Source organism: Acipenser ruthenus, chromosome 10, assembly GCF_902713425.1.
Source record: "Acipenser ruthenus chromosome 10, fAciRut3.2 maternal haplotype, whole genome shotgun sequence".
Classification (NCBI taxonomy): Eukaryota; Metazoa; Chordata; class Actinopteri; order Acipenseriformes; family Acipenseridae; genus Acipenser; species Acipenser ruthenus.
In genome coordinates this window covers 27,205,567-27,224,403 of record NC_081198.1, presented here as the reverse complement: position 1 = coordinate 27,224,403, position 18,837 = coordinate 27,205,567, and the positions used below count along the sequence as shown (strand labels likewise).

General features: G+C 38.3%; 1 protein-coding gene across 1 annotated transcript in view; it reads right to left on the bottom strand.

The window, feature by feature from the left end:
- LOC117410794 (receptor-type tyrosine-protein phosphatase-like N) overlaps window positions 1–16,484 on the bottom strand; it is a 190,673-nt gene extending 174,189 nt beyond the window's left edge. Inside the window, exon 1 of the mRNA XM_034017621.3 lies at window positions 16,203–16,484. Within this exon, the coding sequence (XP_033873512.3) occupies window positions 16,203–16,281 (79 nt within the window). The 5' untranslated portion in view covers window positions 16,282–16,484. The remainder of the gene's footprint in view (window positions 1–16,202) is intronic.
- Between the last annotated feature and the right edge of the window lie 2,353 nt (window positions 16,485–18,837).

Genomic DNA, 18,837 nt, shown 5'->3' with positions numbered 1-18,837 from the left:
TATTCACATCCACATTATATTCTGTGCACCAATATTAACACACCACATACAACACATAAATATGCACAGAGTCAGGGCACCCTGCCACAAGGGGTCTCAGTGCTGAATACATGGCCCAACTAGAATGACTCCCCTATAAGGAATGTCTACTTTCTCCATTTGTACCAGTTGTGTAACCGTGGCATGCCCTGGATTCTCACAGATTTCGAGCTATATTATCTTGCAGTAACTAAGAGACTAGTCAGGCTGCCACAGATAACATACGTAAATAGCCCTCGTATTGGTGATGCCATGAGAGTGTCGGGCTGATGGGTCAGTAGTTTCCTGGGTTCCACGGTATCTCCTCTCTTAAATATCAGCACCAGTGAGCTGGGACCCCTCCCCTTTATCGACGTGTCAATAATCTCGAACCCAGGCGTGCAGTGCTGCTGCTTCTATCGAATTTATACAGAATGCTGCTTTTTGTTTTGTGAATAACATTTTACAGGAAAGATATTTTCAACACAGGTTCAGTAAGGTAACAATCTTGTATGTAACATAGGTACGCTAACATAAATTAACATTAAAATAATTACCAGGAGCTGTCTAAAACAAATGTACTTAAATGTAGGCTACTGCATTGCAACATACCTTTAAAATATACTGATGCACAAAAGAAACGCAACACTCAGGTCTAATGGATTTAATCAAATGTTTTAAACATAGATATCAAACAAAATTACAGAAAATGTGAACAAAAATACAGATCAAAGAATTATGATAAGTTTTCAGTATGAAACGCGACACGCTGTACAAAGTTAGTATCGGGTATGACCTCCCTGAGCATTAACACAATCCTGGCAGCATTGACGCATAGACCTGATCAGCCTCTGGATAGACTGTGGGCTGTTCTGCCACTTTTCCTGTGCAGCTGCAGATAGCTGGCGAAGCCTGGCTGGTCACGGTTGTCTCCTGTGGATGGCACTGGCTATTTGGTCCCACAGATGTTCTATTGGACTCAGGTCTCACAGACAGGCCGTATTCAATCCTGCCGATAGCAACCAGGCGATCTTCATTAGTCAAGCAGGGTATGGTCGTATCTTGAGTTGATTAGATTCCTAATCAACTCATTTTGGCAATTTTAACTCAACTCAAACACCAAACACTGAGCACCTGGCGTTTTTATGAAATCACATGACTTGAGCTCAGTATTTTGTTATCCTAAGGAACAATACTACTCAAACAATCAACAAACCTATCTGTTCACTATTTAAAATGTAAATAACATTATGTATGTGCCCAATGAGCTACTGATGTAAAACTTAAGACTGTTACATCTTCATTGTCCATAAGTGTACATTATAAGTTTAGAAATGCTGAAAGAAAATGAATTGACAAATGTTTCAATGATGTCTTTTTCAATGTCTTCAAATGTTGTAATGGTTTTAGTATTTTAGTATTTACTAGTTATGGATTATTTGCATTCTAAAATGTAGCATACTATATATTTCTATTGTATGAACAGATAAACGTGAAAGTGTCTGATGAATTGCATGCAATACAGAGCAGCAGTGTCGAGTAGTAGTTAGGGCTCTGGACTCTTGACCAGAGGGGTGTTGGATCAATCCCAGGTGTCGGACGCTGCTGCTGTACCCTTGAGCAAGGTACTTTACCTAGATTGGTCCAGTAAAAACCCAACTGTATAAATGGGTAATTGTATGTAAAAAAATAATGTAATTGTATGTAAAAATAATGTGATATCTTGCAATAATTGGAAGTCGACCTGGTTAAGGGTGTCTGCTAAGAAAAAAATAATACTAATAGTACTGCAGAAGTGTAGGCTAGAAACTCATCTTTTATAATACACTATGTTTGAATTTTCAAACCAATTAAAAAAAAAAACTCTGCCTTACGAGTTATGGCTAAAGGATTTGCATCACCCTGTAGAATTAACTAATTTTGCATAAAGTCGATTGAAACCGGCTGAATAATGTTATGTTAACATATTGAATTACATACAGTGGCTCTCAAAAGTATTCACCCCCCCCCCTTGGACTTTTCCACATTTTATTGTGTTACAACATGGAATCAAAATGGATTTAATTAGGAGTTTTTGCCACTGATCAACACAAAAAAAGTCAATAATGTCAAAGTGAAAAATAAAATCTACAAATTGTTCTAAATTAATTACAAATACAAAACAGAAAATAATTGATTGCATAAGTATTCACCCCCTTGAGTCAATATTTGGTAGAGGCACCTTTGGCAGCAATTACAGCCATGAGTCTATTTGGATAAGTCTCTACCAGCTTTGCACATCTGGACACTGCAATTTTTGCCCATTCTTCTTTGCAAAATTGCTCAAGCTCCGTCAAGTTGGATGGGGACTTTTGGTGAACAGCAATTTTCAACTCTTTCCACATATTCTCAATTGGATTGAGGTCCGGGCTTTGACTGGGCCACTCAGGACATTGACCTTTTTGTTTTTAAGCCACTCCAGTGTGGCTTTGGCTGTATGTTTGGGGTCATTGTCCTGCTGGAAAATGAATCTTCTCCCAATTCCCAGGTCTCTTGCAGACTTCAGCAGGTTTTCCTCCAGGATTTCTCTGTACTTTGCTGCATCCATTTTGCCCTCTATCTTCACAAGCTTTCCAGGCCCTGACGCAGAGAAGCATCCCCATAGCATAATGCTGCCACCACCATGCTTCACGGTAGGGATGGTGTTCTCAGGATGATCTTATATCCTACCCCTGATTGGTGCTTTTGAAGAACCTTATTCCGGATTTGCTTTGAATGTTCCTTCGTCTTCATGATGTAGTTTTTGTTAGGAAATATACTAACCAACTGTGGGACCTCCCAGAGACAGGTGTATTTAACCTGAAATCATGTGAAACACCTTAATTGCACACAGGTGGACTCCATTCAACTAATTATGTGACTTCTAAAGACAATTGGTTGCACCAGAGCTTTTTTAGGTGTGTCATAGCAAAGGGGGTGAATACTTATGCAAATCAATTATTTCTATTTTCTATTTGTAATTAATTTAGAACAATTTGTAGATTTTATTTTTCACTTTGACATTATGGACTTTTTTGTGTTGATCAGTGGCAAAAACTCCTAATTAAATCCAGTTTGATTCCATGTTGTAACACAATAAAATGTGGAAAAGTCCAAGGGGGTGAATACTTTTGAGAGCCACTGTACCGCTTTGTAGTTTTCCATATTCTTAACAAAAACAGACACACATTGAAAAAAGTGACATTTCAAAATCTAACACGAAATACTGTACTTCAATTATTGCTTCCGGACTTTTGCGATATCACTATGTAGTTTCTTTGATTACATAATGTTAAATAAAATATCTAAATTATGTTCATATAGTTTTTTGTTTTTTTCTTAATTGTCTCAATCCTAAAATTCTAGGTAATGCAAAACATTTGGCCATAGCTGTAGATATGCATGGTTGTGAAATACAAACACATTGAAGCTATTCTGTGCTAAACTGTACAGTCGGCTCCTGAAGGTGCAGCACTAGAGCTACACGCTTATGAGTGCAGGAATGGTTCAATTCAAAGTGTGCATTCATTTTATTTTTAAAAGGAGAGATTTCGCAATGCATTAATTTGTGCTATATCAGCCTAGATATCTCCTCTCTCATTTGCATATCATCAAGGGAACGAACATGTGAAAGGGAAGCTGTGTAAAAAGTTTTATCAAGAGAATGAGGCTGGTAAATTCGGCTACAAAACGTCATGACAATAGTATTACAAATGCGGTAATTAGGCTTCACGTAAACAAAATAAATGAAACCATGGTAACACTGAACACACACACAAAGACATGACATGACACAATAACACTGAACACACACACACAGCAAAGAAATGACACAATAACACTGAACACACACACACACAGCAAAGAAATGACACAATAACACTGAACACACACACAGCAGAGAAATGACACAATAACACTGAACACACACACAGCAGAGAAATGACACAATAACACTGAACACACACACAGCAAATAAATTACAGTTTAGGGAATCTTTTGAGGGCTCTGCAAGGTTCCTACAAGAGGTTTGACTGAATGAATCCTCTTCATTTCTACACGTTCAGAATGTCAGCCATTGGTTGGTTCTGCCTACATCTGTACTGTCTCCCATTGTGTCATCTTCCAATACCCAGCAGATAAAGCATTAAGAACCCCACCCCAGACTGTTAAAACATACTTATCAGGTAGAACAAATACAGTAAGGTGTATTTACTTATGAACTCACACACACATCATTCATGGTATTTGGTGGACAATTCTTGTTTTGTTTCAGTTTTTCATCACACACATTCTTAAAATACATTTTTTATAAACTTTGAGCTTAACAAGGTTCTTAACTAAACACCATTAGAAGGTGCTTCTAGTTAGTTCAATGTGAGACTAATGGTAAGAGAGTGAGATGAATCTGATTATTAGTCTTCATTACCTGTGCGAGTTTCCCTGCTGTCAACTGCTGGTTGAGTTATATGTTGCTGCCAAAGAGATGCGATGAAATATGTATAGTCAGTATGTAAGTCCCCGAACTCATTTGAAGGTACGGTCCACTAATCTGTTACTTTCTACACAAGGCAATACAGATGAGGCAGCACAGAGCTGGTCCTTTCCGACAGGCGGGCTGGGTGTAGAGAAGTGCATTCTTCACACCCGCTGTTTGGAGTTTTTTTAAACTCTCTATTAAAATAACCTCATATAAGTAAATAAAATGAGATCAAAGTTTACTTCCATCTTAAAATATCTTATTTTGTGATTATTAGCGTTTTGTAAACAGTGTTGGTTTTAAATTATATGCAGTATGCTTAGCAATAGAATGTATTTGCACAGCAATCTGTCACAATGAAAAAAATGAAAATAAAGGAAGATACAGTCACTAGCTTTTCATGAGATATCATAAAAATAACTCACGAACATGTAGCCACATCACTGGTATAAATAAAAATACAGCACGTGTTGGCATTCGCTCCCTTACCCAAGTCAAGCATCCTTTGTGTAAAGCCACGATATATCACTCTCTGCTGTTGCCTGAACAGCTGGAATCTCTTTCTTTTAAGGATACTGTATCTTCTTCGCAAAAGAAAATGGGAAGTACATTGTGTTTGAAGCTCCTGCAAACCTTACAAGGTTGTTATATTGTATAATATAACAAAAATGAAAAACAAACTAAACACAGCCAAATCTACTTTTTGGCTAAAGATGGCGTCTTTTAAAAAAAAAAAAAAAAAAAATTGATGTTGAAGTGGTTTCCGTTGCCATGAGAACGATCTGTTGAATGACAGGTTTGAAAGTTGGTCTCTCATGATCGTTTTGGCTGTGTGAAAAGCTTATGATGGTATTTTACTAGCATAGATGGTGCAATTTTGTGCTGTGTGATTGGGTCTTTTTAAAAATGTTGAGAGGTCTCTGAGACGTCTCAGTACAGGCATTTGTGTGGGAAGTGGCTTAGAGTGCCCAATTATTTGACCCTTTATTTTCATTGCGCTCCCCTGACTGTATTACTCACCCTGCACACCATGCACCTGTGCTTTTATCAGGTGAGTCACTCGGGGACCCCCTCTGCTATTTATTCTACCTTTAATGTTGCAGTATACTACATTGGTAGAGGCTGCTCTGATCTCCTTGTCATGTGACCAGAGCAAAGTCGAAAAACAATTACACTCTGACTTCTCAGTACTCCTGAGACCTGCTTAGTTTAAAAACTCCACTCTGGAATGGACTGAATGCTCCTCTGAGCTCAGTTTCCTAACACTCTCAAATTATATTTTTGAACACTGACACAGACTGTGTGTCTGTGTCAGAAATGACTGTTTTCAACTCAACACAATACAAATCACTCCCGCCTAACCTGATTTTATTGTTATTGACTCCTCCCATGGCTTTTTCTAACTGCACACAGGAGTTTAGCTAGTTCAGCTTTTGGATTGGCCCATCATGTCTGACATGTCCTTATAAAAGTAAAAGCATAGCAAAGTGTAATAAAACATAGTGAAAACAAGGTAAAGCATAGATAGGCATTGGACAGCCTAGAGAGCAGATAGGTATAGTAAAGCATATTACAAATGTCAAACCATGGCAAACTATTATAAATGCATAATATAACTATGTGAAAAGCATGACAATACTGCTAAATTACAGTGCACATTTACTTTTAGACGAGCCTTTCCAGGCCTCAGTGCATGTCTCGTGGTTATCTGGGTATAGTGAAGAATGCAAGAGGCTTATCCAGTGTAACAGTGGCCCTCCTGTTTGATTACAGGTTCAACTGCACACTCTTTATTGTGCGTCAGGCGCTGACAGCGTGTATTGATGTGCACTGTTTCCATGAAGACTCACTCAACATGGAACAAACTCTTCACTGGAACTGCACTCAGCTGATTGTGGTTCTTCTGTTATAATCAGGTGGTCACAAGTGGGCTAGGAGACAAGTCATTGGCCTATACTGCCTTCAGAGGCTTGGTTTAAACATGACTCGTCTTCCAGGTACAATAAGGTTAACACAATAAGTTTTTAAGCACTTAAATTACAAAAGGTGCAGGGTCCAACAATCACGCTAAATTTTATAGTAAAATAGAATTCTCTGGAGTCTGTTTATGATGTTCCCCATATAGTTTAACTTTCTGTGCCTTTTCAAGGCCTTGTTTGAGTCACTATAAAATATAGAATGTACTGGTTACAGCCTGAATATGAACAGTTATCTTTTTAAAGGACATGAGTACTTAAGAACATCCTTTACAAATGAGAGGAGGCCATTCAGCCCACCAGTGCTCCCTTAGTTCCTGGTAGCTGATTGATCCCAAAGGTCCTAAAGGATCAGCATGGCTTGATCTCATCTCTTCTCCTCTCCTCTCCCCTCCACTCTCTGTGTAAAATATATTGTATGCTGAAATAAACGGTCCGGAATGCCACACAGTTGTGGGTAACCATTTACCGTTGCTAGAACACTGTTAGTCTGACAGGCTGTAAAATTGCGTACATATTTCATGCCATGCTACTGTAGCCCTGTATTACTGTGTGGCTAGTGTGTTCAGTAACACAACAGCACTTGAAATAGCCTGTAGGGATTTCTTTATTTTTATTCACAGTAGAGCAGGGCTGGGTGATGCAGTGGTGAATTAAGTAACACTCAAATAACTACACAGTCTACTGTATTTTATACATTTGTGGTTGATAACATACAGATGTGCTCAAATTTGTTGGTACCCCTCCACAAAAAACGAAGAATGCACAATTTTCTCTGAAATAACTTGAAACTGACAAAAGTAATTGGCATCCACCATTGTTTATTCCATATTTAATAGAAATCAGACTTTGCTTTTTATTTTTTATTCAACATAATATTGTAAATAATAAAACAAATGAAAATGGCATGGGCAAAAATGATGGGACCACTAACCTAATATTTTGTTGCACAATCTTTAGAGGCAATCACTGCAATCAAACGTTTTCTGTAGCTCTCAATGAGACTTCTGCACCTGTTAATAGGTAGTTTGGCCCACTCTTCCTGAGCAAACTGCTCCAGCTGTCTCAGGTTTGATAGGTGCCTTCTCCAGACTGCAAGTTTCAGCTCTTTCCATAGATGTTTGATAGGATTCAGATCAGGACTCATAGAAGGCCACTTCAGAATAGTCCAATGTTTTGTTCTTATCCATTCTTGGGTGCTTTTAGCTGTGTGTTTTGGGTCATTATCCTGTTGGAGGACCCATGACCTGTGACTGAGACAGAGCTTTCTGACACTGGGCAGTACGTTTCGCTCCAGAATGCCTTGATAGTCTTGAGATTTCATTGTGCCCTGCACAGATTCAAGGCACCCTGTGCCAGGCGCAGCAAAGCAGCCCCAAAACATAACCGAGCCTCCTCCATGTTTCACTGTAGGTATGGTGTTCTTTTCTTTGAAAGCTTCATTTTTTGTCTGTGAACATAGAGCTGATGTGACTTGCCAAAAAGCTCCAGTTTTGACTCATCTGTCCAAAGGACATTCTCCCAGAAGGATTGTGGCTTGTCAATGCATTTTAGCAAATTCCAGTCTAGCTTTTTTATGTTTTTCTGTCAAAAGTGGAGTCCTCCTGGGTCTTCTTCCATGGAGCCCACTTTCGCTCAAAAAGCGACGGATGGTGCGATCAGAAACTGACGTACCTTCACCTTGGAGTTCAGCTTGTGTCTCTTTGGCAGTTATCCTTGGTTCTTTTTCTACCATTCGCACTATCCTTCTGTTCAATCTGGGGTCGATTTTCCTCTTGCGGCCGCGCCCAGGGAGGTTGGCTACAGTTCCATGGACCTTAAACTTCTTAATAATATTTGCAACTGTTGTCACAGGAACATCAAGCTGCTTAGAGATGGTCTTGTAGCCTTTACCTTTACCATGCTTGTCTATTATTTTCTTTCTGATCTCCTCAGACAACTCTCTCCTTTGCTTTCTCTGGTCCATGTTCAGTGTGGTGCACACAATGATACCAAACAGCACAGCGACTACTTTTCTACATTTAAATAGGCTGAATGACTGATTACAAGATTGGAGACATGTGTGATACTAATTAAATAAACGAATTAGTTTGAAATATCACTATAATCCAATTATTTATCATCTTTTCTAAGGGGTACCAACACATATGTCCAGGCCATTTTAGAATATATTTGTAGAATAAGCAATAATTCTCTTTTCACAGCTTCTTTGCTTTATTCTATGACATACCAAAGGCATGCAAGTACACATGATAAAATAGCTTTTAATTTCATCACTTTTCAGGAGGAATGAAGCATTATTTCAATGAGCTGTAAGGGTACCAACAAATTTGAGCACGTCTGTATAAACAAAATGTGATAAGGGTTCAGGTGTTGTATTTTTCGTATACCCCACATGACAAGAACATATCAAAATGTGGTGAAAATTCACACATCAAAATTTGAGCATCCCAGGGCGCATGAACTACTGGATTTAGTACTTTCTTTGACAGCTGCATAATATGATGTAAATGGCTCAGTAAAAAACAAAGGAACATTCATACCCTGCCAGGGTTGTACTATATATAAAATTATATATGGATATATGCAAAAATATTACAGCTGGAAAGATGTAGAGACAGGCAGACAGACACACACACGCCCTATATCCCCAGAATCTTATGCTAAATAATGTTAATCCCAAGTTCCATGACAACTGGATAAGCAGTTCTCCAGATAACTGGTAAAATGTGTGATTAGTTCCCTACATCCGCCACATCCGAGCTGCAGTTTTGTAGTGTCTACCTGGGTACTGAAAGACTTCAGTTCCTATAGCATCAGCACCCATGCATATGATTCGTGTGGTTAAAGTATAGGCCTATTCGTTAATAATTTACAGGAAAATGCCTGGTCAATACCGACAAAGCAAAAACAGAGTTCAGGGAGCAGTGATGCAGCTAATATTTTGTCTTCCCTGTTTACCAGTGTGTTTTGCTTTCAACTGTTGCCATGACAGCCTGAAGGCAATGGTAGGGCATAGGAAGCTTCTCAACAGCATCAAAAGAACCAGTTTTTCTCCATTTGTATTATTATTATTTTGTATTCCTTAATCTTGGTTAGTCAACCCACCGGTCATTTACACAGACTATCATTGAAGTGAGACCACAGATCGGATTACAGCGCTCTCACTACTTACTGAGAATGTATTATTATTCCCCACTCAGGCTGTCTGTCTGTCTGTCACACTTTGTCAAATATTTGTACATGCAGAGCTGGCATAAATTTGTGTATAATCCACACATGCTGTGTCTAGCTGTTGTAGAGTGCTGAAATTTGGTACAGGAAAAGATCAAGCCACGGGAAACAGAAGGATGTAATAAAAATGATTTTTATGCATCTAGACAGCAAATAATTGACAGAACAGCAAACTATGGTTTCTATGTAAATTATTATCAGCTAAACTATGTACAGTATCTGCTGTATACAGTTTGCCAAAATGTATTTGCAACCATCTCTTGAGGAACCTGGTCCCTATGGCAATACAGACAGATCTTTCTGGGACAGTTTTAGTCAGCCATTTTTTATAATAAACTAATCATATGCCAGCAATGTGCTCATCAAGTCTGTGCTAAACGTTAACTGGTTAAAGTAAATTGCGTTCCCTTTATGGTGGCCTGGATCTCTTCTTTCAACAGGTAAATCAATTACAAACCTACAGGTGAGATTGATTGTTGGTTGGATAGCCTATAATTAGTCTGAGGAGTAAAGAGCAGATTTAGCAGGAAACTAATTGCTTCGCTGTCCCAGAAAGACCTGTCTGTATTGCCATAGGGACAGGCTCTTCAACAGCTGGTTACAAATACATTTTGACAAACTACACTATATACAATACTGTAGATACTATACATAGTTTAGCTGATAATACAACATACACCCACCCCTCGTTATATCGCCATTCAATATACTGCGGATTCGGATATATCGCGGTCCTGGAGTTGGCTCCCCATTTTTACTGTCTAACTGCACATGCCTTAGCTGCAATATACATGGACACTTAGAATTACTGTTCATTTTATTTTGTACTGCACATCACAAACAACAGACAAAACAATTAAAAACAAAGCATTAATATTGTACTGTTATCATATACACATGTACTGCACAATAACACAAAGCAAATTAAATATCTGCTTGCTGAAGCGGTTTTTATTTTAGCCAACGAGTAATTCAATATTTTACCGTAACATTATTCAGCAGGTTTCATTCGACTTCATGAAGCAAAATAGTTAATTCTATAGGGTGATGCCAAACTCTTGGCCATAGCTGTACATGCATGTTAATTCCATTAATGAGGGCATACAAACTGTGCCATTTTAAGGACAGTTGAGAGCTCAGCCAAATATTGTGGGATTCTTCCTAAAAAAGTTCCAAGTACCTCCTCTATATGCAACGTAAAAAGAATGCAAGCCGGTGATACGGGACCTGGTCCATTTGATGTGGAATGTCTATTCTTATTGAACTACTTATTATTACACATATATAGTATAGGGTGCTGTGTAAGTTATCGGCTTGCATCGTATAGCAATCTATACAATATTCTCTCCTACATATTTTATATATGTATATCTCAAATAAAGTGCAATGAAATTTGAACTGGTTAAACATTTAAAAAAAAAAAGAATGTATTCCATTTAATGTTTGTGTGCTATAGTCTTAAATTAATTCAGGACTGCAAAAAGGTGAACAGAAATTATTTTATTTTAAAAGATTATTTTATTTTAAAAGAAGAGAATGTGAAAATAATCCCATTTCACCTCATTGAAAATCCATTCATTTGCAGAAAAAAAAATCAAAGTGGCCACATGTGATGAAATTTCAAAGGAGAAAGCTTGTTGACCATATCTTGAAGTGAAAAATACTCAAGTGTGAAGAAGTCTCCAGATTGATCTCCACGATGCTGTCTCTCAGAGTGATGGATTAACATGGTTGGGACTGATCTCCGCGATGCTGACACTCAGTGATGGATTAACATGGTTGGGATTGATCTCCGCGATGCTGTCTCTCAGAGTGATGGATTAACTGGTTGGGATTGATCTCCGCGATGCTGTCTCTCAGAGTGATGGATTAACATGGTTGGGATTGATCTCCGCGATGCTGTCTCTCAGAGTGATGGATTAACTGGTTGGGATTGATCTCCGCGATGCTGTCTCTCAGTGATGGATTAACATGGTTGGGACTGATCTCCGCGATGCTGACACTCAGTGATGGATTAACATGGTTGGGATTGATCTCCGCGATGCTGTCTCTCAGAGTGATGGATTAACTGGTTGGGATTGATCTCCGCGATGCTGTCTCTCAGAGTGATGGATTAACATGGTTGGGACTGATCTCGGCGATGCTGTCTCTCAGAGTGATGGATTAACATGGTTGGGACTGATCTCGGCGATGCTGTCTCTCAGAGTGATGGATTAACATGGTTGGGACTGATCTCCGCGATGCTGTCTCTCAGAGTGATGGATTAACTGGTTGGGATTGATCTCCGCGATGCTGTCTCTCAGAGTGATGGATTAACTGGTTGGGATTGATCTCCGCGATGCTGACTCTCAGAGTGATGGATTAACATGGTTGGGATTGATCTCCGCGATGCTGTCTCTCAAAGTGATTGATTAACATGGTTGGGTTTACAGTCAACACTCGGATATCAGTTACCCAGATACACGTCTGTCACGTTTTACCACCCCTGTATTAATAAAATCAATCCCTATTTATATATATATGTAACAAATTAATGCACTTACCCGTCACACGCGATTTCCAACTCCACAACCAGTTTTGTGACACAAAGCCCATCTCTTCAATGTTAAAATTTATTTGAATATCTGTCGCAGCCTGTGTTTTTTTTCTCTCTGCATGCCAAATCAGTCTGAAACAGTTGCTATTAATTAATAGATACAAACAATAAATCACGCCCCAGTCTTGACTACTCATGAATATGCATGACAGTGGCAATTTCTTTATATTTTATCTTTATCTTTAATTATATCTGTTGTATTTTGCTGTATTTTGCTTTATATTTTACTGTTTGCATTTTTGTATGTGTGTGTGTTTTGTGTTTTTTTTTTTTTTTTTTTTAGGTAAATAGTGAGACCCCCGTGCAGTGACACAGTGCTTCCTCAAGCTTCACCTGACGAAAATGCAGCCAAAACAAAGCGAAGAGACAAACTACGGTAATGTAACAGTTAATCATTAAACAGTTTTAGATAATGTGATGTATTCTTTAGTGGTTTTTATGCATTTGCATTTTCATTTGCAAGTGAACTGTGACATTAGGGCCTTATCGAGCACTATATTCTGCAATTTTGACTGAAGTCAAAATTTTATAGGGTCGGATATGTGAGTGCTGACTGTAACATGGTTTGGATTGATCTCCGCGATGCTGTCTTCAAAGTGATTGTAGCTGACAAAATAATTCTGTATCTCTCACCCATTTTAAAGACACTCATGTTATAGCAAACATGGATTTTCATTTTAAAAAAAGACATCGGGTACTTCCAGGGAGTCTATTACTGTCTTAGCTCCTTGGTCATTTCACCCAGCACTGTCTTCTGGATCAAAGCATGTTACTGGCTGAAAGCATGTCAGTCACTAGGGGAAGCAGCAGATTGGTTATTGACAGAAAAGAAGCCTGTGAAGGGGCGGGGATAATATCACACTCCAGGTGAAATGACCCAGGAAGTGCAAGACAGGATAAAAGCAAACAATGCAAACAAGAAAAAAATTAAATATCCAACTTATGGTGCTACTGCTGACTACAGCATCTTAGACTAGATTTAAAATGTCACAAATGGAAATATCTGGGGCCAAGACCATTTATGTATTATCCCCAGCAGGGGATGAAATCCTGGCAACAGGGAAATAGTGGAAATGGTTGTAAGTGCATATCTGGAAAGCTGCTTTTTACATTGTGATGAAACGTGGTGTTGCCATTATTTAGCGTAATTGGGAATATCAGCTTGTGAAACTAAATAAAGGAGTCTATCTATCCGTACATCTGTCCGTCTGTATGTCACAATTACATTTTTACATCGAGTTACCATTGTAAAACACTTTACCATGATATGAACACTCCATTAGCTTACCTAATGACATCTAGAGCTTAAATGCCACTCATCCAATTAGCATTTCTTATTCTATACTGTATTATTGATATACGTCTCAGTCATCAACCTTTTCACCATTCTACTAGCTCTAATTATGAATTTACATCCATGGTGGGGGATGTTGCAGACATACTTAAAAACTATTATAAACTAAACAAGGCAAGAACACAAAACCCTGCTTTAAGCTTTCCAGAATAATGCAGTGTGAAAGGCGAGCTGTGTTTTAATCCTGTACACCCAGTATCAACAGATGGACTAACAGGTGTGGCAGACAGGACAAGTCAGGCCAATTTGAGCTTTTGTGAAACAATCACAACAAATACATCAATAGCAACACCCCCACCACCCCTCAGGTTTACAGATATAAGCAAAATGTACAGGTATATGTGACACTGCCCAGTATACAGTGCCTTGGCAAATCTGCAATACCTCTAGGCACGGCTCACTATACCAGTTATCATGAGGTGCAGCTTAAAGTGTATACTTTCTCTTCCAGTAGGGTGTGCCAGAGAGCTTTCTTTCCTTAACAAGAGGATTTCTGCTTCGGATTTGTTTAAAACTCCCCTCCCTCTCTTGGGTACCGTAATAAAAGGTATTTTTAAGATTAAGTTCTTGATCAACACGGAGACTACTACAGCAAAACAAAAATAAATAAATAAATATATTAAAAAATCATTCAGTGCCTCTTAAATGCTATTTTAATTGAAATGTTCAGTTTATTTTATTTTTTTTCACGGTGATCACGGATTTCATGATATAGTGTAATATGTAGTTCCCCCTGAAAATTCCAATTTCTTCAAGAAGATTGTAAATATACATATTTGTTTATCACTTAAAATAATTGCATGCCTTATTGACGCACTACCTGTTACACTGCTTGTAGTTCCCTGGCAGCCGGTTTAGTTTGCTTGGTACACCAAAGATCGGAAATATTTCTGTTAAAGATCGCTCTGTCCAGTATAATTTCACGCGTGTGTTGTTGTTCTCACTTTCAACTACGTTTTCATTTTATTTTTTGATAATTGACTGATGGTGAAAACAGAATGTCTTTAAAAGGTGGACATAAAAAAAAACTCTCAGAGCTTCAAATTGTGATGTGAAGTTCAATAGCCTAGTGTCAACATCACAAACACAGGTTTTTAGAATCCATTTTCAATATAAAAAATATAACACAATTACCAATCCGAATTGTTCAGTCTGTAGAAATTGTGTCTGTCTGAACAGCAGAGTAAACGTTACAGAAAATCAACACTCCAAGGTAAACTCTCGTGCCATATCAATGCTATTAAGAGATATTGGGGGAAAAAAACTAATTTTGGTTGACGGCTTTTCACTGTTGTTTAAAACTACACAATGCATAAGCGTAAGTTCTTGTAAAAAGTTTGCGGTTTTGTCTTTTTTTGTTGCTGCTGTTGACACAAATAATACATGAAATATGATGCTATGGCTTCAAGCTGGTTATTTATTTCAGTTTTACTTGGTGAGATTGCACATTTATTGCGACCATTCTCAAAATCTAATTTTAATTCATTCTAATGCCTGTCAGGTCTGCTGTCCTGGAACAGGGGAAGTGCTCCGCAGCCCCCTGTGACAGCTGTACACTCCTGCCGGGGTCTCGTATTTTCAAGCAGTGTGTGACTAATTTAGTACAAACACCATTTCCAGGATAGGATGGAGTGGTAGGCTGATTTCTAATTAACTGGCTGCGCTTTTAGCAACACTGCCTACAATAATCAGTGGGTTTACTGTGATTAAGTTATTTCGAGTTGGGGACCTTTGGGAGCAGCTCATATTAGGTACACCCTACACTTACCAGGCTGTCAAATCTTTGTAATGTTTTGCAACGTCACATTTCCGTCGAAACGCGGTTTAAATGTGTCAAGGGCCCACTAAGGAGCAGGCGATCAAGATTGAAGTGTTCTAGGTCAGGAAATGTAATTGGGGTCAGCAGTGGGTGAACGATAATCTCAATGCGAGATTATTAATGAGCATTTGCATTAAACATAATTTACAATCTGGATTGTTTACCCAGAAAGCCTCTTCAGACACATAGCTTTCGACGTTGCCTCACATGTAGTATTCCGCCCTCTCCAAACCAAAACCACTCTTGTGACGCAATTTCGTATGTTATCATTTGCCCCGTGGATTACATAAACTTTAACTAAAAAATTTATTTTTACAGTTTATTTTTTTACATAAACATTTAAAGACTACATAAAATGTCCACATATCCAAAAGAAATTAGATATATTCATTACATTTGTATGGAGCTGCAAATCAGGTGCAACCTTAAAAAGATGCTTAACCCAAACCAAAATAAATACATTAAATATAAAATGTACAAACCGCATTGCAAAAATAGCCGTGCGTAGTTTACCCACACACTTCATATTTCTCAAAGTGTTTTCATTTTATAGTGGTCCACACCATATATTAAAACACTATACATTTTCGCACCGTCCTTCAAAAGAAACTACGTATTTCCCCTGTGGCTGAAAGTCTACTTTCTCTAACCAATTCGTTGGTGTGATATATACATACTATGGCATTTTAAATGTGGTGTTCTCTTACCGTATCTATTGGCAGAGCTCCCTAGTTGATAGAAGACGGTCATGAGGCAGAGGGCAGTCCACATTCGCGGGTGCTTCATGTTTCCCCGCTATTAATGCTTATTGGAATTGCTTTGAGTTTCTAAATCTTCATTTTTTTTAAAGACTATATGGCCCTCTATTTCAAAGATATAAAAATTTCAAGCAACTGGGCTAATTGTAAAGGAGATATGTAAAACCCGGGACTAGCGGCGAATACGCGGATCGGAATCAGTCTCGCTCCTCCTCTGTGTTTTTGCAGCTGTTTGAGACGAGACCTGCAATGACGTCAGTGAGTGAGTGAGTGAGTGAGTGAGAGAGAGAGAGAGGATTTTGAATTTGAATGTATGAAACACACTTCTGGACTAAATATATTTTTTTAAAACAATTGGGAGAGGCTGTAGCCTGGAGTAGTGCAGGAGCATGTGGTGCCGCTGAGGGGCTCTCATAGAAGGCTCTGCATGCTGGGTTTACAGACAGGTCTGCTGAGGGCTCTCTCATGTGCTGTGCATGCTGGCTTTACAGACAGGTCTGCTGAGGGGCGCTCATGTGCTGTGCATGCTGGCTTTACAGACAGGTCTGCTGAGGAGCTCTCTCATAGAATGGTGTGCATGCTGGCTATACAGACAGGTCTGCTGAGGGGCGCTCATGTGCTGTGCATGCTGGCTTTACAGACAGGTCTGCCGAGAGATCTTTCTGCTTCCCGAAATGCTGAACCTTCACACTCAAATACACATTTTTCTTTTCAACAATACTTAAAGGCAGTAAATGCCCAAGTTTGTCAGCACTCTACCTAGCGATGCAATGAGCTTCCTAGTTTTGACATATACATTGTCATATGAACTCCACAAGGTCTATGGTCTGAACTCTAGCTGAGTTTATCTGAGATCTGAACCCCAACCCTGAAAAATCAAGTTATTGATATAAACAGCCCGTCAAAATGTTTAGTATAATTTATTTTCAAAATACTGGTAGTAAATATATTTCCCCACTACATATTATTTTAATAATAATATTAATAACATACCTGAATCCAAGTTCCGCAGAGTGAAGTGCAAGGTTCTCGTCACAAGATGTGGTTATATTTGTTGTTGTTGTTGTTTCTGGGGATCTAGTTGTCTATTGGAGTTCATCACATTTCTCAGTAGATGCTATTCCACCAGGGCATTTTTGTAACTTTCTGGAGCTTCGTTCTGTAAGTCTTGCAGCAAGCTGATGTTAAACCCTGTATTTGTCTTTTTGAACAAATTTGTTGAACCATGTTTTTTTTGGTTTTTTTTTTTTTTTGCATGTTTCCGTTCTTCTAAAACAATCTTGCTCAATGAATTAGGTTTGAGAGATTTTACTCGATAGGTGTTTGCTCAAACCTGGTGTTGTCGGTAACTATTTAATCATATCCTGATGTAACTATCACTATTTAATCATATCCTGATGTAACTATCACTATTTAATCATATCCTGATGTAACTATCACTATTTAATCATATCCTGATGTAACTATCACTATTTAATCATATCCTGATGTAACTTTCACTATTATCTGCTGTATTATTGAATTGTGGTTTGTCACACTTGAGAATTATTGTATTTCTTGTTCTTATTGTATGACTTATATTGTAACACTTGAATGTATTTGTATTTGCTTGCGATTGTAAGTCGCCCTGGATAAGGGCGTCTGCTAAGAAATAAATAATAATAATAATAATAATAATAACCAGCAACAATAATACAGAGAACACTGGCACAAATTCCCAGCTATGCTAATTTAACACATTTCAGGGTACACTTTTTTTGTCCTATTGTACAATGAATTGCATCTTATTGCTATGGAACAGAAAAGTCTAGACTTAAAGCAATCAGCTATCCAAAGATACACAAAGATAACAAAAGTGTAAAGGATGAAAAAATATCTGTGCTTTGCAAAGAGCTTCATTATTTATTTAAAAACATGCAGCCATTTGCAATGAATAATTTGTAGTAGCTTTAATTTTTTTATAACCTTGCTGATTAAACAACTGAACTATCATTTTATGAGTCAAATGGCAATAATTTGAAATGCCGAGTAACTGTGTGCTTATTTTTTCCTATTCGGTCAAAAAGCTTGCCAGGGCTATTTCCAGTAGATCTTAGTAAAATTGCTTAATACAGCTTTCAGTTATAGTAGAAAGTTCCTGAGGTTACGCCACAAACGGGATCTTTAGTGCCAGTCTCGTGAACATGAAGTACAGCTTTGACATGTTTCCATGCAAACATTTTTTGGTATTGGTCAATTTGCACAGCTTTCTAGTGTGAGAAGGCGATTAAACCCGCCCCTGTCAGTCATACCATGTTTTGGCTGTGCCCGTCCTGTAATGTGAGAAATGGGAGTGGTACGTGACACTCACAACAATGAAGCGAGAATATGGAGTTTCTAAACTGCTTGGAAACACTGTACAATACACAAAACGGGGCTTTCACAGTAAGTTCACCTGTTGTACACGGTTTTCACACAATAAATGCGGTTTGGAGTTACACAAATAATTCAGTCACAACAGAGATGTTATACAAGTACCAAGATGAACATTTGAGTTACAAGAAAACATCTAATACCATTCCCCGAAATAACAACACAACACCAG